The sequence below is a fragment of the Larus michahellis genome, chromosome 1 (assembly GCF_964199755.1).
Source record: "Larus michahellis chromosome 1, bLarMic1.1, whole genome shotgun sequence".
Lineage (NCBI taxonomy): Eukaryota > Metazoa > Chordata > Aves > Charadriiformes > Laridae > Larus > Larus michahellis.
In genome coordinates, this window is record NC_133896.1 from 14,564,723 (window position 1) to 14,589,673 (window position 24,951).

Sequence of the window (24,951 nt, forward strand, 5' to 3'; positions counted from 1 at the left end):
ACCTAGGAATTGGGAGTTGCTGTATAGAGCTGGGAAGGGAAGGGTCTTCCTTCTTATACAGTACAAAAGTTTTGAAAAAAAATTGCCTTTCACAAAAAAAGAAAAAAATCAACCTTAAACATTTTCAGCAGCTGAAAATTAGATGGAGGTATTTAATTCCAGTTAAATTTTTCTTTTGGATGATTTGGAAACATTTGATTTCGATTTAAAATGAGTTTTTACTATAGTTAGCTTCACCAGAAATATGTACTACATGAACAAGAACATGAAATAAAAAAAAAATGGAAAAAAAAAAGTTTATTTATTGACATGCATTACCTTTTCCATGAAATGACGATGATTTCAAGAAACCAGAATCTTCATATAAAAATACTCACTGAGCTCAGCTCTACTCCCTTCTATTTTTAGATTAATTCGAAATTTGAAGTCAATGAGAATTTGTCACTCACTTCATGCCTTAGAATTTCTCAGTGACTCATTAATCAGTTAATTAATAACCTAATATATTTAGGTCCCAATGGAGCAAAGACACACATAAGCTTATACCAATGTGAGCTGGGGTATCTGGGAATTAATATAATACAAATATTTCACTATAATAACCACAATGTTTTAATTTGCTCAAATGTGTATGAAGGGAAGCAGAAGCCTGAAACTCACCACATGGTAGGATTCAATTCTTGCTGATGGTAAGAGTCAAAGTCATCTCGTAGGATAATGCTGTCACTGTGCACTTCAGCTGCAAAGAAAAGAAAGCACTATATGAAAAAAAATCCAGTGTAATCATCCAGTGCTTTTTAAGTGCTGCCTCACCTAGAGCTAAAGTAACGCATTGTAAAATGAGGAAACCAGCTTTTTAAATTATGCTACTTACAAAAGCAGGGTTTCCTCAGCTACAGGTTTCTTGGCTTCCTCTGGATCATAGTACCACATAAAATTAAGTCTCCCAGTCCATCACCAAAGTGCGATGGCTATGAAAAGATGCAGTCTTCAAATACATACTAAGTGTTTTAAGACCTTTTGTTCCAAATTGTTGGGTGCTCTGAATGTGCAGAAAAACTCCTTTCGAATCCAGATTTTGGAAACACTGGCACAGGGAGGGATGAGGTGTCCCAGTGAGTGCACTAGTCAGGGGGTTCATTCTGATAACCGATAGGCAAAAATCCATGCACTCATTGGAATTGCTCTGCTCCTATCAGTGGAGCTGGCAGTAAAGGTCAGCTCATGGAAGGGATATAAACTGTGAGTTATGTTATGCAAATGTTTCTAACCTTGCAAGTCTGCAAGCTCTGGACTCCATCTTTCCCCCTAGATTTCCTGTATCCCTTAAGAAAGATGACCAAAAAAAATCCCAAAACTTTGGCAGCTGTATTTTTATTAAACAGACCTTTCTCTACAAATACTTCCATTAAACGAATGAAGTGACTGCCACCTGCTATTCAAACAGAGCAAGGATGCCAAAATCTGCCCCGGATTAATCAATTTGCAGAGCAGGGGTTAATGGGTGCAGGGCGGGAGCTCCGTGTCGTGCGCTGTGCTCTGTTTGGAGAGCAGGAGAAGCAGCGCCCTGCTCCCCGGGTGCACTGGGACAAAACCTCCCTCCCAGTGGCCCGGCACTGGTGTGGGGGGGCTGTCCCACGCCGGGGGTTGTGGGTTCTCACGCAAACAGATGCTCTATCACAGGGCTAGGAAGAAAAGCTCTGCAGCATGATATACTCGCGCTGCAAGGGCTCAAAGGCAATAAACAAACAGCAATAAAAATCACAATGAAAAAACAACTAATCAGAATTAGACATAATTCAATTCGTTTTATGAGTCTCATTTTTATTTGAATTCCCCAGAGCTAGTTTCATATGACCTTATACATTGTTTATTATAATAAAGTTAGTGATTCTGAGTTTTAGTAATAAGAATGACAAATCACCTACCTAGGTGAGGATGGAGGGGAGCTTCTGTCGGGGCTGTGGAGAACAAAGACACGCAATGCATGAGTATCTTCTATGATCAGGGCTTAATTGCAGCATTAAAAATCGATTCAGCATAAAACAAATCGTACAGTACATGTTCTCTTAAGTCAACTATCCTGACAGTTTAATTATGAAAAATGTGATATACGCTGAAACTTATAAAAATCTAATAGGAAAGAAAAAAATAAATATTCTCTAATTAAAATAAGCATCAATAATGAACGAAAGACCGAAATGGTTGTACAGCAAGGTAAGCAAGATCACTTCTAGTCTAGGATTATGAGATATTATTAGAAATAATTTGGATTAAGATTGACTAAGAGAGTGGAAATTAGGCTGAACAAAAGAAACAGTCTAGGGGAGGTGAAGACGTCACGCTTGGACCCTTTATACTGCACTGGATGACATTTTACTAGGTATATTGTTGGGAGAAAAAATTCCAACAAAAAATATTTCTAAAGCAACAAGTAAGGCGTTGACTCAGCAAATCACTGCATCAAACACTTATTTTAAAGCACATTTTCACATGCCTTGCTGAATCAATTGCCCAGTACGCCTTTGTCTTCTGGGAAACAGTAGAATATGGTGAAGACACACTGTGCGCTGGGGGGTGGTGTGTGAAATGGCAAAATTCGATTGAATAGTCTTCTCCTAACACTTTGCAATAGGAGTCTTGGTGTAAAATTACACGAATTAAAATAGAATGTATCTATAAGGGCACAGCTACATCAAAAAAATATGGGGGAGTCTAGAAGGTGGCTACATAGTCTGTTAGAGAGTCCATGGAAGTTGCTACATTCATAGACTTGCCCAATTTTAAATCCAAAGTCAGCTACGCCTCTTTTCACGGGGGCAAAGAGGGTGCATGTAAACAAGCTCCCAGGGAGGAGGTACCTTGTTTGTTTCTCAGTACCTTGTCCACGCAGCTATATTTCTAGCGGTATTTTGTACTTTGGCAAATAGAACACCAAAAAAAGAGAATTTCTGAAGCCAGGATTCTTTTGATGATTCTGTGCTTCTTGTTGGCGCTGACCTAAATTGTGTCAGTACTCCTGATTTCTTCAGCGTATTTGCAAAAAATTACTGAAGTACTGCAATTTCTGTCACAACATCTGACGAATTAAAAATAGATTAAAAATAAACATAAAAATGAATGCAGCAATCTGTGTAGGGCCCTCACACATAGTCATTTGAATAGAAAGTCCAACACGAATCTCAAGAATTTTGTTTTTCTCTTCCTGCTTTCCCCCTAAACACTGGGTTTGCATGGAGGCGTGACATTCTGTAATGAAATGGCAACATTTCACGGGGAAGTTGGTGATTAAGAAGATTGAGCAAGAAACAACTGAGGTATCTGCAGATCAGAAAAGGATGGCAAGCAGCCTGGATTTAGCTTAAACAGAAACCTTTGATTTAACTGACTTACAAGTTGGAAGACCGACAGGTTTTACTCCATCCAGTAACCCTGTGTGTGTATATACATATATATAAAAAATATATATATACACACAGGCAATGCTGAAAACAACCACAGAACCACTGAAAGCTTCACTTCAGCAAGAGCAAAGGCATTCTTAAGAGTCTGATGCTGAATAGAAATTGCAGACATGCAGAAATATGAAATCTTTTTTTTTTTTCCTCTATGCCGCTAACTTGCTCCATTTTTTATACAAGAAACTTATCCGTGGCATCTTGTCTTCCCCAACAGAAATGCCAATAAAGATTCAAGCAATGGCCAAGACCTCTCATCATGACGGTACAAAATCCGGAGCAAAACAACTCCAATTGCACCTTAAACTTGGCACTGTCTCCAGGGTAACACTGGGCTGCACTGGTGGATACTACACAGGGAAAGACTCCATTTGTCCCTTACAGTCACAGGCCTTGTTTTCCTCCATGGAGGCATGTATAAATTTCTCTAGAAAACTCTTAAAACCTCTTTGCACTGGAGAAACGGATTAAACTGGATTAACTGAATTATTTCTCAGATTGAGCAACACAGGCTGTCCTGGATTTTGCCTGTAGGAAAATAAATACATTATGGCATAGGATTTTAAATACTCATGATGTTGTAAGAGGCTGCGCTTAAAATAAGACCTCTGTCTCTGATGCTCTGTATTACCCCTTTTCATTAGTTCCAGTTCATCGCTAAGCGATGACGCGTTGTGAACACAGGTGTGGCTGAGCCACTCTGCTAGTGCTCATCTGTGAGGAGGACGGGTGTGTCAGGCCACGTCATGGGCAGACTCATTAGTCGACCACGCAAATTTCATTAGTCTTTGAGAGCAACTCAATTGAAAGAGACCTTCCTCTCCAACGAGAGCCGTTCAGAACTCAAAATGAAAACAAAGGTTCTCATTCATCCCAGGTCACTTGGCATCGCTTTTTGGAAGAGGCTTTCTATGAAAGACAGTCCCGCTCAGGTGTCCTGGTTTGAGGACACCACGACACCAAGATACACACAATTACTAATGATACTTTCAGAAGTTATTGTGCAAAATTTCAGCATTCAGCCAAACGGCACAGGTATAGCACAAACTCGGCATCTTTACATTTGCAAACTCCTTTGACTTCAGCATTTTTTTAAATGTTACTAGCTGTTAGGGTGAATAAAGAATACAAAATTGGGATCTGAGAATTCTTCCTGAAACAGCTCTTCAGTTATACGCATAGTATATTGCAAAATAAAACTGCTTACCAATAGGGAGAAATGAAGGAAATTGTGCAGATACATACTAGTGCTACTGACCACTCACTTCAAAAAATAAAGGTGGAGTTGAGTTAATCAAACATGAAACGTTGGAGAAAAGGTTGTTCTTACAAATAAAGACCTTATGTTGAGGAGGGGTTTTGTTTCCCAAATCTTTACAGGATCTGAGAAGCCCAAGCATTTTTGCCTCAGGTATTCCTTCATCTAATTTGTAATTCAAATTTCAGAGCTGAATATGACAGAAGACTGTGAAGGTACAGTTTAATGAGTGATAAACCTAGACTTTAATCTCCCTATGAATAATTTCTGGATTACATTTTATATTTCATTGCAAAACAGCACTGTGTTAATCCTCAAGTCTTGTAGTTAAGGTCCCCAAAATAATAGAAATTTAGAACATCACACAAAATCAGTTGTAGTAGTTTTAAAATATTTTCAGATCTGCCTTTTTCATCAATTTCATAGAATCATAGAATAGTTTGGGTTGGAAGGGATGTTTAAAGGTCATCTGGTCCAACGCCCCTACAATAAGCAGGGACATCTTCATCTAGATCAGGTTGCTCAGAGCCCCGACTAACCTGACCTTGAACATTTCCAGGGATGGGGCATCTACCACCTCTCTGGGCAACCTGTTCCAGTGTTTCACCACCCTCACTGTAAAAAAATTCTTCCTTAAATCTAGTCTGAATCTGCCCTCTTTTAGTTAAAAAACATTACCTTTTGTGCTATCGCAACAGGCCCCGCTAAGAAGTCTGTCCCCATTTTTCCTGTAGGCCCCCTTTAAGTACTGGTAGGTGGCTATAAGATCTCCCCAGAGCCTTCTCTTCTCCAGGCTGAACAACCCCAACTCTCTCAGCCTGTCTTCACAGGAGAGACGCTCCAGCCCTTTGATCATCTTTGTGTCCCTCCTCTGGACCCGCTCCACAGGTCCATGTCCTTCCTGTGCTGAGGACTCCAGAGCTGCATGCAGTACTCCAGGTGGGGTCTCACAGGAGAAGTGTAGAGGGGCAGAATCACCTCCCTCGACCTGCTGGCCACGCTTTTTTTGATGCAGCCCAGCATATGTTTGGCCTTCTGGGCTATGAGCGCACATTGCTGGCTCACGTACAGCTTTTCATCCACCAGTATCCCCAAGTCCTTCTAGGTAGGGCTGCTCTCAATCCCTCCATCCCCCAGCCTGAACTGATAAATGGGGTTGCCCTGACCCACGTGCAGGTATTTATTGAACTACTTATTTCAAAACAATATGGACTGTACAGTAGGCCATACAGTGTGGTTGAAGTGAAATGGAGTTTCCTTGTGTAACACAACAAAGATAAAAAATATTATATGGGGCAAAGCAACTATAAATTGCAAAAATGTAAAATGTTTAAAAATTAAAAAGAGGTATACAATATTTCAGACTGAGAGAGGGATAAAAAGGCCATCTTAGTTCATACTTTAAAACACGATCCACTTTTTTAGATGTTCCTTGGGCACTTGTTTGGATGGTTTTAAATTTAGAATCAGTATTTATGTGGCTCCAAAATGCATCTTAGCTTGAATGAGAATGTTGGACCTTTTTAAAAAAGTAAAGTAAATGAATTTATTATTTGATTTTTAACTAGCACCCTGAGTATATACAGCGCTTTATAAGAGACAAATTGTACTAAGCAAAGAATGGAAATGGAGCTCAACAGAGTTCACAATTGAAGAGGTGTGAGCAAATACAATATGAGAAAACATAAGGAAATGTAGGATCCTTGCCTTGTAAGACAAGGCGATCCCTTTGGTAAGGAAAAGCACAGAAGAAAGTACACAATACAAAGTGATTCAAAGGGAGAAAGGCCACAGTCAAACTGGAAGCGTGAGAAACTTGAGGAAAGCAATGGGGAATTCAGAAGTCAATGGGGTTATTGTGGGGCTCTGTGTCAATGGGATGGGGGGAGAATGAAGGCATATTTTAGAATAAAAGGTTAAAATTTTCTGTGGATGAAGCAAGGCTACTGAAAGGTTAAACTGATAGAAAAATATGCCCTGTTTTGGTTACGTCGGAAGGGAGGGAAATAGGAGAGAAGTGGGAAGGGATTGTCATCTTCAGAGAGAGGAGTTGGCATGTGAGGAGAGAAGCAAGATTTGGTTATGGTCCTGATGTCAGTGGAAAAATAAGAACCAAAGTCTTATTTTAGTTTTTTCAGAACGTTGGACTTTTTTTTTTAAAGTATAAAGGAAAAGTGAATTACAGAAACACAAATGCTCAAATGATCCCAGACAAACACTGTGCTCAGAGTTCAGCAGCCAGCAGCCTTTAGCTGTTGCTCATCACTTCATCGCAAACAAGATGTGAAGAGAGGTATATTCTGCTTTGCAGATTATGAAAAAGTCTAATCTCCTTGTCATTAGCAGCCAGATGAAGATGAAAAAGAAAATTAATGCTTTTATTTAGACTCCGGCCAATACTTTCTCTCTACTGGTAAACAAAGTTGCTATTGAATGATAGAGGCTGAGCATCCCCCTAGAGAGTGCCAGTGTGTAGCCCGAGGGCTGCATTATTCTCCCCGACACATAAGCCAAGGAACAATATGTCAGCTCTGAGCTCCAGTCTTCTCTTCTGTAAAATACTGCTCTGGTCAAGCCTGAGAGCCTGCAATCTGCTGTGCATTTGTTTTTCAGAGTGTTCTTAAAGCCATATTTACAAGGTCCAAAATATGCCTAAAAGGTCTTCCACAAACATTCAGGCGGAAGCTATCAAATAAAAGAGAGTTTGGTCCAATTCTCAGGATTTACTTTCATAAGGAGACATCTGTCAGATGGTAGAGTGGTTTCTTAAGAAAGGAATCCCAATCCTGTAATTTGTGGCATTGAGTATGGGATTGTATAAAATTCTGGGAACTATGCTGCAAGGAAAGATTTTGCAGTAGGAGGGAACAACATCCTTCATCTTTTTCATCTCTTCAGTTTTACTGTTCTGAGATTCTCCTCTAGTCAGTCAGAACTAAATTACGTGCTCACAGATCTCCCAGCGTGGCTCTTATTCCAAAGAATTGGACTACGGGTCCAAAGTTACCTAGTCTACCGGGGAAATGGTCTCCTTAGCTCTTTAGTGCCTTACTCGGTAGGGTAGAGGCAGGCAGGGTTGTGTGACACGAGTGCCGGGCGCATCCATCCCTGCACCACGAGCTGCTCCTCCCAGCAGCATCGCTGTAGTCATACAGACCTAAAGCCTTTGGAGTTCTACAGTGCAACGTAGCCAGGTCGGATGTTTTGCCAGCTCCGTTTTAATTATGCTCCTGTTTATTAATGTGTGATTTTTGTTCTACTCAAGCCAGGAATAAATATGAATCAATCTGTGCAATAATAAGTCTACCTTATTTTCCATTTATTTTGTTAGTAGATCAACAAGTTAAAGAGATTGTTAATTAAAAATATTACTGGCAAGAATATTATCAGTCTTTAACATTATTTGTCCTTAAAAGTGTTTCTAAGACATCTATCTTTTCTTGGCTTATACAGTTTTTGTTTTCTTGCCTATTTGTGCTGGATTAACTCTTTTGTCTGATAATTTTTATGTCTCCTTCAATATCAATAAAATTCTTATAAATTTTAAAAGCTTACACCAGTTCTCAAAGATCTCTCTAGCTTCCTAAAATATTTATCATATGCTGAATACACACATTTTCAAGTGATTATTTTACTTTCCTTGGTGTCTTTCCCTGTGGTATCGTTCCTTATTCTATTTACATTAGACATGGGGCTGCTTGTTTGGCTTTGCCATCCCTTAATGCTGCCCTTTATCATCCTCTAATTCTCTTAAAAATAAGAACTACACTTTCCTTTCACTGCACAAATGCCATTAACTCTGTTAGGATTTACTAATGCACATCTGAGGGTGGACAGTCACAGTGAACATGATTTCTGAGATTCCTTGCTACTTTCACATCATCGTGTATATCCTTTGTACTAGTTATTATGAAGTCTGGTATCACCTCCAGTGAACACACTTACTAAGAAGACATCCTGTAATAAAACTATGAAGTTGCCCTGTGATTTTATTTTCTTTACTTAAGAGATCACATCGTTCACTACAGCATTTCAGTATAGCAATGTTTAGGGCCAGAAACAGACCATAACATCTCATTTATGTCAATCTACAGTGCTGTTTCGCATATATATCTTAATAATGTATTTGCTTCTAAATAAATTCACTAATTCGTTCTGAAAGAACCATTTGTTTATATTCACAGTCTTGATGAAACTCTGATTGTCTTCATGGAATAAAAGAAGCAAAGATTGCTTCAAAGAAAGTATCTTTTACTTGAATAGAAAAAATAATCCTAATAGTATAAGAGCTATAATAGCACTCACTAGTTTGGGGGATTAATGCAATGTGCATTGTCTGCTTAAGAAATAAGAACAAAAGGGGAGACGAGGTGCTGGAATGGACGGGAGACGGAGTGGTTGGCTATCTGCGTCAGAACTGTGGCCGAGCTACGAAACTAAAGGGAGAGAGGCCTTGGTGAGAATAAAAATCTTGGAGAAGGACCAAGAGAACCTGCGAGAAGTTTGCACATTGGTATTGCAGGGAAATTTGGTGACTGATGCCACGGCTGTCATGCACTGTGAACTGCTCATAGAACAGGACCTCTGGGTTATCCTTGACTAACTGAAATCTGATGTTTGCAGAGTTACCACAATGACACCAAATATTTTGGAGAAGACAAATCCAGAAAGTCTCTGAAGCAACTGTGTATAAAATGAGGAGAATTGCTGGGAAAATCATGGGAAATACAGAAGTCCTGAGGATGCGGGCAACTACGACAAGGTGGGGAAGATGGAGGCCCTTTCAGGGAAGCGGTGCAGGACATGGCTATCAGTGGCCAGGGAGGAGGAGGAGGCAAAGGGACTGTCACAGCTGAGCAGCTGGTGAAGGCCCAGGGACGGCCCATCTCAGCATCTGTTATTCTCTACACACAACCAATACACAAATCCCATTTTCTCCTTGTCCTGCAGAGTCTCTGTGAACCCTGGTTCACAGCACGCAGTACCAAAACGACTTACTGCTCTAACCAACATAAGTGTTACTAAAGCCAACAACACAAATTTGAGGTTAGGTTATGCTCCAAAATTGGAGAAATGTAAAGCAGAGAAGGGTGAAAGAATTACAGTTTCAGCTGTCAGCTCTCCTACTAAAATCTCCTGGTACAGCATGTCTGAAGAAAGGACTGTCAAAGCCTGCATGGATGGATTTCTACTCACTAGTCTCTGCTTGTCATGGTATTTTCTTCTATCAGGGAGAAATCTTGTTGCTTTGCCCATATTCTCCTTGACCGTGCTGCCAGTTCTGACACTGATAGTCACATATTTCCTTTCAGCTTGCTTGCATTTAGCTTTCGTCGTGCTGGTCACTGCCAGCCTCTCTGTGACTCTGCCAACAATATGTCTTTTACTTCCTTCTCCTTTCCTTACCTCTCCTGGCCACCACAGTCTGCCTTTGGCCACGGTGCGCTCACTACGCTGCCGCGCTTTGGAGAGTTTCATCTGCTTATGAGGCTTTTCACCATTTTATGCTGATGGCTCTGCATGTTGATTTTCCCCCTCTTGACTTGTGTCCATCCAGCGAGTAGCCTGTGTGAGAGATCCTCACCCGTCCTCCTTAGCACATCCCAAATCACGACCTTGCCAACACTTCTGTTCCCAAATCCCCTTATACTAGCTACCGAAATACCACTCTTCTACATCCACATTACAGGGGTACAATTTATCTCCTGTTCTGAATACCAAACGCATTTTGGTAATTTCTCCAGATGTTTTTTCCTTCCCCACAGTAAAAATACCGAATCACACCTGGCCCAACCACCTTCCATCCAGATCATTATAACACTCCCTGATTGCTAGCACCTGTGTTACATTTTTCTAATTCGTTCAAAATATAACTAACTTCCTAGCTTGTTAGCTAACATCTTCAGTCACCTCTCTGAGTCCCCCTTCCTACTTCCCATTGAAATGTTAAAATACTGAAAACTCAGATACTGAAATTGAAAATGTAAATACTTTTCCCTCGTTTTCACGGAGGTAGTGTTCATATCTTACATGAAGAACTCAATATATGCTCCTGACATAATGTTCAACAGCTTCTGATTGCAAAAACTACTGCATAGATATTCCCAAACTCACAGGAAAAAATAATTATAGCTCTAATGCCCCTAAAAGATGTATTTTGGGGGATTTTCTTGTTTGTTAATATGACAACACATTTCCAGTTATGAAATATTTATTTTAGACTCGTTGGTGCATGTTTCACTGTCTCTTTTCACATTGAAATATCACTGGAATTTTGTGGAGAAAACTGTATCAGAACAGAAATTCCTTTCTCTCCAGTACCAAAAATGACGGATACCTTCTCCACTTCCCACTGTTTTAACGAGGCAGGTTCAAAGCAGTGTGCTGTTTGTAGACAACAGCTGACAACAGGACATTTATTTTTAGGTTATTCATCAAAAGAATATATATGATAAGCTGTGCAAACAATTAGATTTTTAAAGTTTGTGTAAGTCAAACATTTTGTTTAGCTATAAAAGTGATCAAATGTTGTAGGTTACAGGCAAAAATTGGATGGCCTACTTTCACAAAATGGGAAGGCAGGTTCTTCACAAAGATATGAGAGAGCCGGATGGCAAAGCAAGCTTTTGCTGCAGGCATATTGCGGTTTTTGCTCATAGTTAATACAGTGAGAGTTAAAACTCAGCTTGTGGTTTTGACAAAAAACAAATGCTGGTTGTTACAGGCTGGTTTCAGGTAAGTGTATAATGCAATAGGATTTACTTTAACTTTTGTATATTCCCCAACGTTCAGCAGAGAGGACAGAGGGGATTCCCAGGTAACCAATGGGAAGTATGAAGCCAAAGTACCAGTTTTAAGAATATAAATAAGATCCTGATACTGAGTTTTCTATGAAATAGCTTTGATGATGAGTAACGCTGACACCCAAGTACAGTGGAAAACCACATTTACCAGATATTTTTAATATGATGGTGGCTCTTACCTCCCTGTTCACACAGCTGTTGTGCTAAGGCATCCTTGAATATAACTTGGCCCCTATGAGTAGCTGTAGCCCTGTGAACATAAAAAAGACAACAATTAATAATGTAGTATACTTATTTATATATGCATATCTATATGCATGACTAATCAAATCAGAAGTCCCGTTTTGCTTTCTTTCTGTGTTCTTCTTTCCGCACCCTTTTAAATTTGTAGAATAATTCGTAGAGATTGTTTCTGTGCATAGCAAAAGAAAAGTTCCTAAACAAAATTGCTCGGCTGGTAATAAAAAGCACTGGGACAGGGACTGAATGAAGGTCATGAGCAAAAGTACGCATATCACAAAGCTAAGCGCATCACTCTGCCTGAGAAATCGTATGTGTCTCGGTGCAGAACAGAAGAAATGGTTGCAGAGCTGCTGCCCTGTGAAATTAATAGTCACACGAATCCAATAGGCAATAGCAATGGCAGTACTGTTATCTGCTACTGATAGAAATGTAGAGCTTAAATGGGTGTCCAGAAATCCTCTCTGGAAACAAAGTGAGAGACAAGTAAGGTCTCTGCCCCAAGCCTCTGCCAAACACCTCCAAAAAAAAGGAGACCGTACAACATTACTTGATACGCTGCGTTGGGTTTTGCTGCCAATTGAGTTGTTCTTTGTTTTTATTTCTCTCAGTGTCCAGACAAGCTAAAGTGGATTACTTTCCCCTTTTCTTTGTTTTTAAATCATCATTCTTTATCTTTTTTTCCCTCAAAGTAGGAAGCCCAATACCTTCACACTGCCTGTCCTCTAATTGCTCACTTTCTGGACAGCGTACTCTTTTCTTTGTCTCCTCCAGTCTCAGTCTGTCTCCATCTTTGAGGAAGTGACATCCCTATAGCTGCACATAGAGTCTCTATACTTGAGGTCTCACCAAGTTTGTCTAAAGATAAATTATTCCCCATTAATGACCCACAGTTAACAGACCAGTTAATGTACCATGGAGAAAGATTTGCTATTTTGTTTTCTCATAATCAGCTAGAAATACAATGCAATTTGATTTGTTTTTCTCTTACAGACCTGTCGTGTTAATAGTGCTAGTTATTCTTTATTTACAACCGCTCATTTCTTCCCTCTCTTCTAAGTGTAGTCCTTCGCAACTCCAGTTTTGTCTTAGAGATTTCAAAACCTTTCAGTATTTGCCAGTGTTGCCTTTAAAGTCCGATTTCTTGCAGCCAAAGTTCTTCCAGTATCTTTCTACACTCATGCACACTCTTCATACATGTTCTTTATCCTTTCTCACTAATGATAATAATTAACATTAATGGGCTCAAGATAGATCCATATCAGCTCCTTGAAAGAGCCTCTCAGTTCAACAGTAAGACATTGAAAGCCACTTTATGAGTGTGGTTTTTCACCCGGCTGTGTGCCCGCTCTAATGGATCATGCCTCGCTTCCTGATGAAAATGTCAGGAAGGACCATAAAGGAATGGTCCAAAAGGACAGTCAAGCTGTATAATTTTTTTCTTGGCTACTAGGCCAGTTACACTGACAAGGAAGAACGACAAAAGTAACAAATCTAATATTAAAATTTTCATACACGGTGGATTCTCAAGGTAAAACCCATCTACAAACTGTCCGAGTACAAACAGGAGTAAACAAAAACTTCTCTGGGATCTAATTTGCTTCCTGCTCATTTAGAAAAGCTCTGTTTACAGCAATGTGTGTGTCCAGAAATGCAAAACTGTGGCTACCTGATGCTCCTAGGGCTTTTAGGTCACTCCCGTCCTCTGCTTATGGAAGGAGAGTTGTGTTGAGTTTTCCATCTGCTGGGACTTTCAGAGGCACAAGTAAAGCAGGAGCCTTGCCTCACCTGCTAGCGGTAAGTATTTCAGCCACAGTTCCAGGATCTCACATTACCAGTGTGAGATTTTGGTTGTAGTTCCTACCATGATGGGAACTATTTTAGGATTTCCAACACCGCTGTAAAATACAGCAAAATATCATGCCATAGTCCTTCATTAGCATGTCTTCATTTTCTGTCATGACCAGTGACCATACCAAGTACAGAGTAAAATAAAAACAAATACATTGCCCCAGGGCATAAAGAAAGGCAGGAGAGCTGAGACTTTCTCTCATTTAAAAGTACGAACTAAAGTCCTGTCAAACCTCTGTGGTGATGAATATGCAAGAAATCATGATCACTACATACATTACTGCAAATATCCTCGCAGGCATATACAGACACACGAGTCAGAATGGGACCAAACAATCTCCAAAATCAAACACGTGCCCAGGCTTCTTTAAGGGGACCAGATATGGTGACTATCTCTAGCAGACGAACTGGCAGGGCATCCCACAGCCAGCTGTAGGTCCAACCCAGCTCAAAGAGACATGGTTTGCAAATATGTTTCATTGTGGGAATTCCATGTTTTGAGCAAAAAAAGCTAGCTGACCGTGCTCCTGGGCACATACAAGAAAATGCCAGACCTAAGGCCCAGAAGATATTTTGTACAACACTCCTATCCCTCCCGCAGGCTGGCAGGGTGAGAGGGAGGGCTCTTTGCAGACTTACATTAGCAGTGGACTGAGACCTTCAGAGATGCTGTTTATGCAACGGCCCAGGATACGGTTCAGGATGTACACAACCACGACAGCAACCACAACATTCCTTTAAGAGGCAGATGGGAGGAAACTCTCAAAACATGGACCGCATGCAGAGGGGAGCTCAAGTATGCGTCTGAATGCAAACGAATATCAAATAATACCGATAATACCAAACTGTGTACTGTTTACTGGATCTCTGCATGCGTGTGAGAAAAAGGGGATTTGGGGAAAGAGCCAGCAGCCACTTGAATGATCTGCGTCTTTCTGTGTCTATCATCCCTTGCTTGATAATGCAGACTAGGAGCCAATTATTGCTGCTCCGTAGCAGGAGAGATCTGCACCCTGGGGATGACAGAGCCCTGCAGTACGGGCACCGCTTCCTACAGCCCACACTCGCATTAGCACGACGTTTGCAATGGGCATATGCATGAGTTCTGCACCGGGCCGGCCAGCTTCCCAGAATCACTACGGGTATTGCTTCTGTCAGTTTTCCAGTATTATCTGCTTGTTTTTCTCTGTGTTTATGCTTTATTCATGGAGCAAATGACAATAACGCAGGGCAATTATGCATGAACTAAGCTACCTTTAGAAAGAAGTGCAAAACGTACCTTTTCTGTGTTGTTAGTGATGTTGCTACCTGACAGGTGAGATTAATAGAACAGGATCATGACTTTAGCTTTTTCTCTTTTGAAAATACGTTACATATCCAAAAGCGTATCCATCCCTATGTGGACGCTCAAGTATAAAAACTACTTCATATTTATAGTAATTCTAATAAAAATGATATTTGCAATGCCTGAAAAAGACTATACTAGAGAAAGAAAATTATTCAGCTGTTAATTACGGGGGTTTGTTTTCTTGACATGTATATTTATTAACTGATACCTGTGCTGTTTTTCAAAAGTTTCTGTACAGTCTTTAATGTAGTTAAATATTGCTTAGATGAAGAGTACTTACTATTAATTGGTGCTACTCCACACCAGTCTATAGTCCCACTCTGTCATTGTATGCTATTTATTTCCAGCTAAAAGGCAAGTGACTAATCAGATCTAACCCATCAGTCAGCCAAAAGGCAAGATGCATATTCCATGCGTCCCCAGAGGTAATTCCTCACTAGGAATGAATCTTTCCAAAAGGGTGAGGAAATAAAAGAAAAATGGGAGGCAACGGGAACATCCCGACAAGGTAAGTGAGAGCTTTGAAAGAAAAACAACTTAGAGGTAATAAGGTTCCTCTTTATATTAACTTCACACTTCCATTAGCCTAGATGTATTTGTCTGCTTGGGGCTATGCAAGAGAGAGAGGAAAATGCGTTTTTAAAAGTAGCAAGAAGAGATAAACTGCTGACAGAGGAAGAAAGAGGTCTGAAAGCAAGAAAGCTGTACCAGGTGTCAAGGCTCACTGTCGATTCAAGGCAGTACTAACCCCACGCTTCAATTACAGCAATTCTGTAAAGAATTTTGCTTCCTAAACCACAACTATTCAAGTTGAAATTGGGTGCCAATAAAGACTTTCAGCCTGTCTGCCACCGAAAAGCAAAAAAGAAATATGACTTGCTGATTCTCAATTTGAACTATATATAATCCACGTCACCTGTGGCACTTGAAGTGCCACCCTGCTCAAGTGCCAACAAGCTTAAAAACACTTTATTTGAGTGCAGTATTGCCAGCTCCTCTGAACATAGCCTAAGTAATATCAATTTGTCCCCTGTGCGATGACACAGGTCGTTCCAGGTGATTTGAGAGAAAGAAATCCAGCGACGCTTGCATACGAACCTGTAGATAGAGAAATGTGCCCCCATCCTCCTGTTGACAAATTCATTTGGGAGGGAGCTGGGAAGAGACTCTGGTTTTCTACAGTAAAATACCCATCTCATGACACCCCTAAAAAGCTTTTCAACAGGACCAAGGGAAATTAGGTTATTTTTTGAATCCGGATTAGCAGAGTTTAACCCTGTGCCTGATGCCAGCAGCTGCATTGCATACCTGTATGCAATGGTGCGTGACCAGAGGAACTTCAGGGTGACATCTGCAACGCCAGCTCCAGGGAGAACGGCGACTGACTACACGAAGCTGAGATTGGTCTTCCTAAATCCCACAGTGCTGTGCCCCCAGATGAGGTCTGATGCACTGACAGCACAGATCGTGCTCCCTCCCTGCCGCTGCGGGGGAGACCTGGGCATCCGAGGAGCCTGGGCTGGAACCAACAACAAAGCAATGCATCCCCAGGAATTGCTGTCATGATTTTATATTGAAGTAGCTCCTATTTCACACTGATCCACATGCATCGCTAACAGGGTTTCATTAACAGGCTGCATATCAAAGAAGTGTTTCAGCTGGGGAGAGCACAGCAGGGCAGGAGGGTACGCGGGACTGAGCCTTGCACAGGCACTGCCTGCGCTGCCCGGCTCTGCCTGCTTCACGCGCAGAAAGTCTTTTCAAACTTAAATGATTCCATGATTCCATGATTCCTATAGGGTAAATGCAAGGGGAACAAGAGCCACCTCACCTTCTCTCTTGTCTCTCAATTTATCTCTGGGGACTGCCCGTGTGGGGAAAGGAACCGGAAAGTTAACCTGGGGGCATGGTAAATATCTTTGTTAAAATTTTGAAAATAATAATAAAGTCTAAGAGACAGAAAATGCAGTACAAATGTCAAAAACCTCAGCAAGAGCAAAGAAACACCACAGGAATAAATCAAAGTCTCCTTTTGCAAATGTTTTTGGTACTAAGCCAACATTTAAAGCCACATGTGTACATTTCCATGTATGGAAGGAAGAGCATATTGACTGCCTTTACCTGGGACTACGTTGTCATCAAGACATTGATACGGCCAGCATAACCGGCCACTGGGTTGGGATAAAACACGCTATGTGCAGAGATAGGCTGTTTCTCCCTCCCACGCACTATCTATGCCCTCTGAAAAGCTAATTCTATCTCTTTCAGCGTTGCTAGACCCAACCTGCATTCAGCTGGTCTTGCAGAGCTTTTATCTCATTCAGTGCACCCCACACAGAACATACATTTTTAAAACCTACAATTTCAACTACACTTCAACCTCTTTCAAACTGTGCAGGGGTCCATGCACATTCCTGTGTCTTGGCCTGATGTGTACATTTTCGCCTATATACATGGTCCAGAACACACTTATAAGACACGCAGAGAATGGGGCTCTGAGCTCTTTCTCTAGACACCTTCTGTACTGTCTTTTGTAAGGTGGCTATAGCACCACAGAAACACGTCAACCCCCACCCCCCCTTGTTTCAGTTCAAAAATATTAGTTGAAATATTGATAAGAATGAGCAGTTAATTTTTTTGCCAGCTTTTTACTTCCTCCTAAGTAAAATTAGCGTTATAATTTTTCATGTTTAGTCTCTTCTGCTGCTGTCAGAAAAGCTGGCTCGTCAGTAGGTTGAGAAAGCCACCCTCCACCTTGAGAAATGAGTTTTGAGTCAACTTCAAAACAATTTCCATTTCATTCATTAAGGTGGGGTGGGTTTTGTTCTTCTTGCTCTTTGGTATTTTAAAAACGAAAAAAAGATATATGCTTGAGAGAGAATATGATGATTTTCCACAAACTGGGGGTAAACATAAAGGCAGGAATATGGCAGTTAAACGGCAACATCAGCTCAAGATGAAGCAGACTCAAGTTTTTATGGTTTAGTACAGAAACCTACGCTAGGCTGTGTACCCTGAGGAAGTGCTGGTTTGATTAGGGCTTGATTCAAGTGCGCATTTAGGTGCTTTCTTGAACCAAGGTTTGAATAAAACAAATGTCCTCAAGTAGAAAAATAAATAAGATGAACATATAATTATAGCCTATATTACAGCGAATGGATTTAAGGTTACAGCACCGGAAGCAGAAGAATGCCCGGGCAGCTCCGTCCCCTACACTTTACAATTTATAAGAACTTTCTTTTGCAGTCCTAAAAACCACCAAACTTTTGTTTGGTTGCAAGGTGTGGGCACAAAAGAGGGATACAACAGAACAGTACAGACGCATTATGAAAGAGGGAAAAAGTAAGAATTGCCATTTTAAACTGTATATAAACATTTTCATCCTCCTTTCCCTTGTGTCTCAGAGAATAAAAAGATGGGTTTTTTTAATTCGATCTAGTTGTATGTGACTGGAACGATTAGAGCTTGTTGTTGACTGAAAGCAGATTAGGACAATACTTTCTTCTCAGCTACAGGAAATCCAACATTTTCATTAGTATTTTTCATTGGGTGATTATAAAGGAAAGCAAAATCTATTTTTTCCTACAATTTAAATAAAGGGTTATTGCAGTGGCATCTGCCAAGCAGTCAGCTCATATAAATACCAGAACAAGCATCCATCCTCTCTCTACTGACACAATGCCAAAACCCAGGTCTCTGTTTTCCACCTTTTTCCGTGTTTGGGAGAGGGTGCTTTTTTTGTCTTAGGTTTACAAGCTACAAGCTATCATACTTTATTATCTAGTGCAACAACGATTGTATGGATTTTAGATTTTTAATGCATTGAGTATTTATTAAGTATTTAAAACCTATATTTAGCCCTGAACTAATGAATTTATTACATTTTTTTTTTGTACAAAAATACTGTTTTTTCCACAAACTTTGCTTGTGTAGTCTTCTAAAGCCTATATTCAATCAAGATACCATTCAACCACCTAAATTATCCTCCAAGAACAAAACAGTCTTTGCCTGTTTCACAGGAAGAAATGTTACAGTCAACTGTGCATTTTAAAAGTACTTGACATCTCTAAAGGAACACGCAGGTATTAAGCACATAGACTTGCAGCACACAGTTGTTTCCTACACGCGTCTACAATGAGTACAATCCTTTTCTTAACAACATGTACTAATTAAGTTTGACAGTGCTGATCTACTGGGGTGAGTTCAGCAGAGGTCACCGAGATGGTCGGGGCTGGAGCACCTGCCCGGCGAGGAGAGGCTGAGGGACCAGGGCTCAGTCATCCCGGAGAAGAGACGACTTCAGGGGGACCTGACAGCAGTCAGCCAACGGAGGTTCCTCTCCGTTGCTGATGACTTTTAAGACCCAACTGGATTAAAGCCCTGAGCAACCTTGTCTGACCCTGCTTTGAGCAGGATGTTGGATGAGAGACCTCCTGAGGACCCCTCTAGTCTGCATTACCTTGCAGTCCCATGATTCTAAGGTTTTTCATGTCAGGTAAAAGCAAAGAAATGAAAGCAAGGTTTGCATCTAATCAGATTAATCAACACTTATTTTAAGAACTGATTTTCATAGCACAAAAGAATTAACCAGTTCATTATGTCCAACACTTTGTGGGCATACTGTGACACTGATTCTCCCTATCCATGAGTTTATGGCTGTGAATTTCAGAATATCCACCAGAAGTGGCAAGGGGTTTGCATGATTCCAGAAAATGAAGAGTTTGCAGGTAGTTGATGCTCTGGGGTTTTCTGATGTGATACATGTTTTACATAAAATTCAGCTGTTTTATTAGTACAGTGAAAACTTAAAACCACTTAAAATCTAAAAGAGTAAAATCTGAAACAGCATATGAGATCCTATGATGAAAACAATGTTGGTTTTAAAAGATCCTAAAAAATGGAAAAATATGATTTTAAGGCCACCTTTTCACTTCATTGCTCTCATGCCATCTGTATCACCACCATTTCCCAGTTAAGGTTTGAGTAGCCTGCTCTAACCTGCTTTAGCTGCCCACTGTTCCCAAAGGATGCTGCCAGCAGCTGTGGATGAGCTGGACCCTACGAGAATCTGGAACCTCATCCCCTGTATTTGCTTTACAACTCACAGAGAGAAATCCTCAAGTAGCCAAATTAACCCCCTTTCTTAACAAACACTCATTTCAATATTAATTACAGAGATGCAACGGGTGCATCCACAACATGCAAAGCAGCTTACAAAGGAAGGCTAAAATCTGTCTCTTTAGTCTAAAGCTAGAAAATGTTCCATCAAAAACCGAAACGTCCACAGGCTGCACCCCAGAGCACACGGAGCAGGTTTCTGCTTCCTAAGGCTTCGCTGCACACTGAAATATTACATTCCTTGTCTAATGCTTCTTTGCACTCTTCCCACTCTCCTAAATGTTTTCAGAGGACTGAAAAACAAATGAAATACTCAAGCCTTTCACAGACTGATAAAAATCACACTAAGGAACAACCTGCTACAGTTGTTATTGAAGAACTGTTATTCTCTCCCCATTCTCACCTGCCTCCTGCCTGCTGGGAATACAGTGAACCTCTTGAAAAAAATGCAGGGTCACCAATCATACAAAGGACAGTTATTTCTCCTGCATGGCTTTTAATTTCAGCCAGATTTATGTGTTGGAAGAAAACATATATCCCTTAAGACCATACCAGCTTACAAATAGAAATAGGCAGGTGAAATATTGCCTTAGGAGAATAATTAATTCCAACAGCCACTGCAAAAATGACAAATTTGTTAAGTGTCACAGAACTCCAGCCAAAAGAAGCAGGTGGAATGGCATCAGGTACACAACATAAACTGGAGAGACTACGGTGGGGAGGTCTGGCATCAATAGCAGGAGCTGGATGTACGAGGGAAGGGTAGAAGGCTATTTGGGGAGCCTGGAGGTACTGCAGGCGAGGGTGAGACGTGGTGTGAGGGCACCTGGAAGTACTGCGGTGTGGGGACTACGGGGATTTACTCCCCGAAGATGTAGCTGGGGAGCTGGCCTTCAAGGATCCTGCTGCTCACAGCATAGTTAGGCATTTCTTCAACAATGTTTGTTTCAGAGATACCCATTTGAGTAATGTCTTAAGGTTTGGATTAAGAGACACCCAGAGACCCAAATTATCTAAATTGTATCCAACCTCTCCCACCTTAGCCAGAGAGATCAAATAAAAACAGATATAAAAGAGAACAATCTGTTCTCGGTGTCCTTCCATAACAGCTCCCGTCCTCCAGCCCTGCTTTCCAAACCAGCACCTTTCAGCAGCTGTTAGGGCTGAGCAAGGCACGGTGTTAGCAATGGCGCAGCATCCCTTGGTGCTGTGGGTGGGAGCTCTGCCCCTGCAAGCCCCAGCTCTGCTCAGGACCCAACTTCCCCTTGGCTGCCAGCTCCAAAATGGGTGAGTTCAGCTGCTTCTGAGCCGTGGGCAGATATTTTTCTTCCTCCACCCAGGAGACCATGGCCTGCCCACTCAGACTCATCTTCATATCCCAGAGAGGATCATAAGATCATAAGAAGGGACCTCTGGAGTTCTCCAGACCAACCTCCTGCTCAAAGCAGGGTCAGCTACACTAATCAAACACATACAGCCCCACTATACTTTTTGCCACATTGCGCAGCAGCATGTCCAGGCTCACAGTTCCGGTATTTTTGAACGTTTTTTGCATAATAGGGTTATCTAGCAGGTTGCACTGCTAGGGTTATCAAGATTATGTTAAACAAAAACTGCTGTGTGAACTTCAGCTTGAATCAGTCAGTCACTTGGCACAGCCATAAATACTCTCAATTTACAACTCACTTGGACAGCAACCTCCCATATAACATACTGTTCCAACAATAATGAGGTTGAACCCATGTTTCTCACTAGGAAACAATCGATGATTTATCTCACTCTTAAATAAATTACCCACTAAGCTACATTGCCATAATATCTCCTTTAGATACTGTGTTGATAATAATGCCTCAAGCATATTATTTAAAAAGACATCAAACTCTAAAACCACTTCTCTTAAATTAATTAAGAGGTTTATAACCATAGCCTTGAAAGAAACCAAAGTAACAGAGAATCTAAGCAATAACGAAAATACTTCCAGGATAGATGGTTAGTCTCGGTTCTTTGTTACTGACTCATTTTTCCTCTGAGCACAGATTTGTTTTCAGAAATCTTTGGCAGAATGAGCACAACACTAGAATGACTCTTTGTAGGAAAATATTCTGTTGATGTTCTGAGACTCTTTAGCACAGTCCCAACACTGGATTCCCTATGTCCCAAATGAATAAAAAATGGCAATATTGGGTGAAATGCAACCAGACTTTGACTCTTCATTTATTTGCTAATGACAGTTTACAATCAAAAGGAACACATTGGGAATTCAGTTCAGTAATGAAGGTGAACTTTTCAAATACACGCAAATAATTATTGCTCTGTTACATGAAATATTGCTTGGGAGCTCAAATTCCCATGTCTGGAATCCCAAATACCAAGTATTCCAGATGAAGGCATTCATCAGAGACTTGCACATCTGGTGCTGTACACAACAGAGTGGTGCTGGAAATTAGAGAAATTCATCTGTAATTTGTATAGCTAAGAAGTTTATTGTTGATTAATAAAACAGCAAACTTGAGCTAACACTTAACGATAAAAGAGGACCTCTTCTCAAAACTGATATTCTAATGGAGTTTTCAGAGTGTCGCAGTTTTTCAGATTTTTTTTTAAAGACTGCATCAAGTAAACAACAACAAAAAATGTGGGCTTGTTCTCGCAGATCTCTCCTCTTTAACTAAGGAACTTTGGGTAGTAGGTCCACCACTGTATTTAGTACAAGCCCCGGTAGCATTAGAGACACTTCCCATAAGCTGCTCCGGATAAATTCAGGAGTGTGTCAGGGTAAAATCAGACAGGTTTTCTAAAAACTTGGTCCTTCTGAGCACTCCCTTTGGCAAAAATATCCGGTGGAGTCCTCTGTCAATGGGAAGCAGTGACATCCTATCCCTGAGATAAATCTTCAGGTAAAACTGACCAGACGTTCGAGCATCATTGTTACAGATGGATTCATAACAGATACTAGATTTGATAGAAAGTCATATAAAGATACCACAAGTATTTCCCATTTTAAATGGTAATTTCCCATTTTGAATGGTCACCATACATCCATCGATCTCTGGAAAAAAAATCCCATGTCTGCACGGACAATGTCCGAAATCTTGAAAAACTACAATGAAAAAACAATATACCATAAGCTAGAAGGTACCTTGTCCCTGTGGACGGGATGGATGTGGCTGTGAGTCAAAAGACTTGAAGTAAGACCCATCAGACAGATGGAAGGAATCACAGTAAACTGTTGACTGGTAAAGGCGTATGGATGACAGAGACACAATTATCATTTTAGAAGAAAATAAGACATATTCAAGAACAGCATTTTAAAACAATGCTGTTAAAATAGCAGCACTAACTATGTGGTACCACTTGGCTGGCACATGCTAAGGAAACAGGTGGACTTAATTCACTGGCAGAGATTTACTCGGCGATGTTATTGTAGTAGGAAGACTGTGAAAAACAATATATTGCAAACAACACATAAAATGTTTTAAAATACAGCTGGTGATCTATGCATTTTAGCTTCCGGGTGCATCCATTTCTGAGGATCTCTAAATCAAAGAGCTCATGACGTTTGGATTCCTTGCATGACATTGCTGCCCATCTCCTTTTTTATTTTATTGACCTGAGGCCAATCCCTTGCATTTAAACTGAAGACCCGGGTTTATATTTTGATAACACTCAGTAGGCACGTGTTCACATGTACCTTTTAGCTTCTGAATTTCAAACGATGTATTTATTTCTATTTCTCAATATAAATAACTTAGTTTCTAATCTAAATCTACCCTCTTCTAATTTAAAACCGTTACCCTCATCCTGATAAAGAGTCCCTCCCCATCTCTCTGGTAGGCCTCCTTTAAGTGGAAGGCTACCCGGAGCCTTCCCTTCTTCAGGCTGAACAACCCCAGCTCTCTCAGCCTGTCTTCATAGGAGAGGTGCTCCAGCCCTCTGATCATCCACGTGGCTCTCCTCTGGACTCGCTCCAGCAGGTCTGTGTTCTTATGCTGGGGGCTCCAGAGCTGGATGCAGTACTCCAGGTACTCACGAGAGCAGAGTAGAGGGAGAGAGTCACCTCCCTCGACCTGCCGGCCACGCTTCTTTTGATGTAGCCCAGCACATGTTTGGCCTTCTGGGCTGCGAGCATGCACTGCTGGCTCATGTTGAGCTTCTCATAAACCAACACCTAAGTTGTTGGTGTCCTTCTCCTTAGGGCTGCTCTCAAACCATTCTCTGCCCAGACTGTGTTTGTGCTTGGGATTGCCATGACCCAGGTGCAGCACCTTGCACTTGGCCTTGTTGAACATCATGAGGTTCACACAGGCCCACCTCTCAAGCCTGTCCAGGTCCCTCTGGATGGATCCCATCCCTCCAGTGTGTCGACCACACCACACAGCTTGGTGTCATCGGCAAACTTGCTGAGGGTGTACTCAATCCCACTGTCCATGTCAGCAACAAAGATGTTAAACAGCATCATTCCCCGTACCGACCCCTGAGGAACACCAGTCACCACTGGTTGCCACTTGGATATTGAGTTGTTGACCACAACAATTTGAGTGCAGCCATTCAGCCAGTTCCTTAACCACCACGTGGTCCATCCATCAAATCCACGTCTCTCCCATGTAGAGACAAGGATGTTGTGCAGGACAGTGTCAAATGCTTTGCACAAGTCCAGGCAGATGATGTTAGTTGTTCTCCCCTTACCCACCAGTGCTGCAACCCCATCAAAGGCCACCACATTCATCACCCGCGATTTGCCCTTAGTGAAGCCATGTTGGCTGTCACTGATCAATTCCTTATTTTCCATGTGCCTTAGCATAGTTTCCAGGAGGATCTACTCCATGATCTTGTTGGGCACAGAGGAGAGAGTGACTGGCCTGTCAGTCTTCCATT

The 24,951-nt window shown here is 41.1% G+C and overlaps 1 protein-coding gene across 2 annotated transcripts in view; it reads right to left on the bottom strand.

Annotated features, from left to right (window-relative positions):
- The window catches only part of RELN (reelin), a 293,678-nt gene that overhangs the window by 165,024 nt on the left and 103,703 nt on the right, over positions 1–24,951 (bottom strand). For both annotated transcript variants that reach the window (XM_074574094.1, XM_074574188.1), the window contains exons 4-6: positions 11,699–11,769; positions 1,929–1,961; positions 661–739 (exon numbers count right to left, since the gene is read on the bottom strand). In XM_074574094.1, coding sequence (XP_074430195.1) covers positions 661–739; positions 1,929–1,961; positions 11,699–11,769 — 183 coding nt within the window. The remainder of the gene's footprint in view (positions 1–660; positions 740–1,928; positions 1,962–11,698; positions 11,770–24,951) is intronic.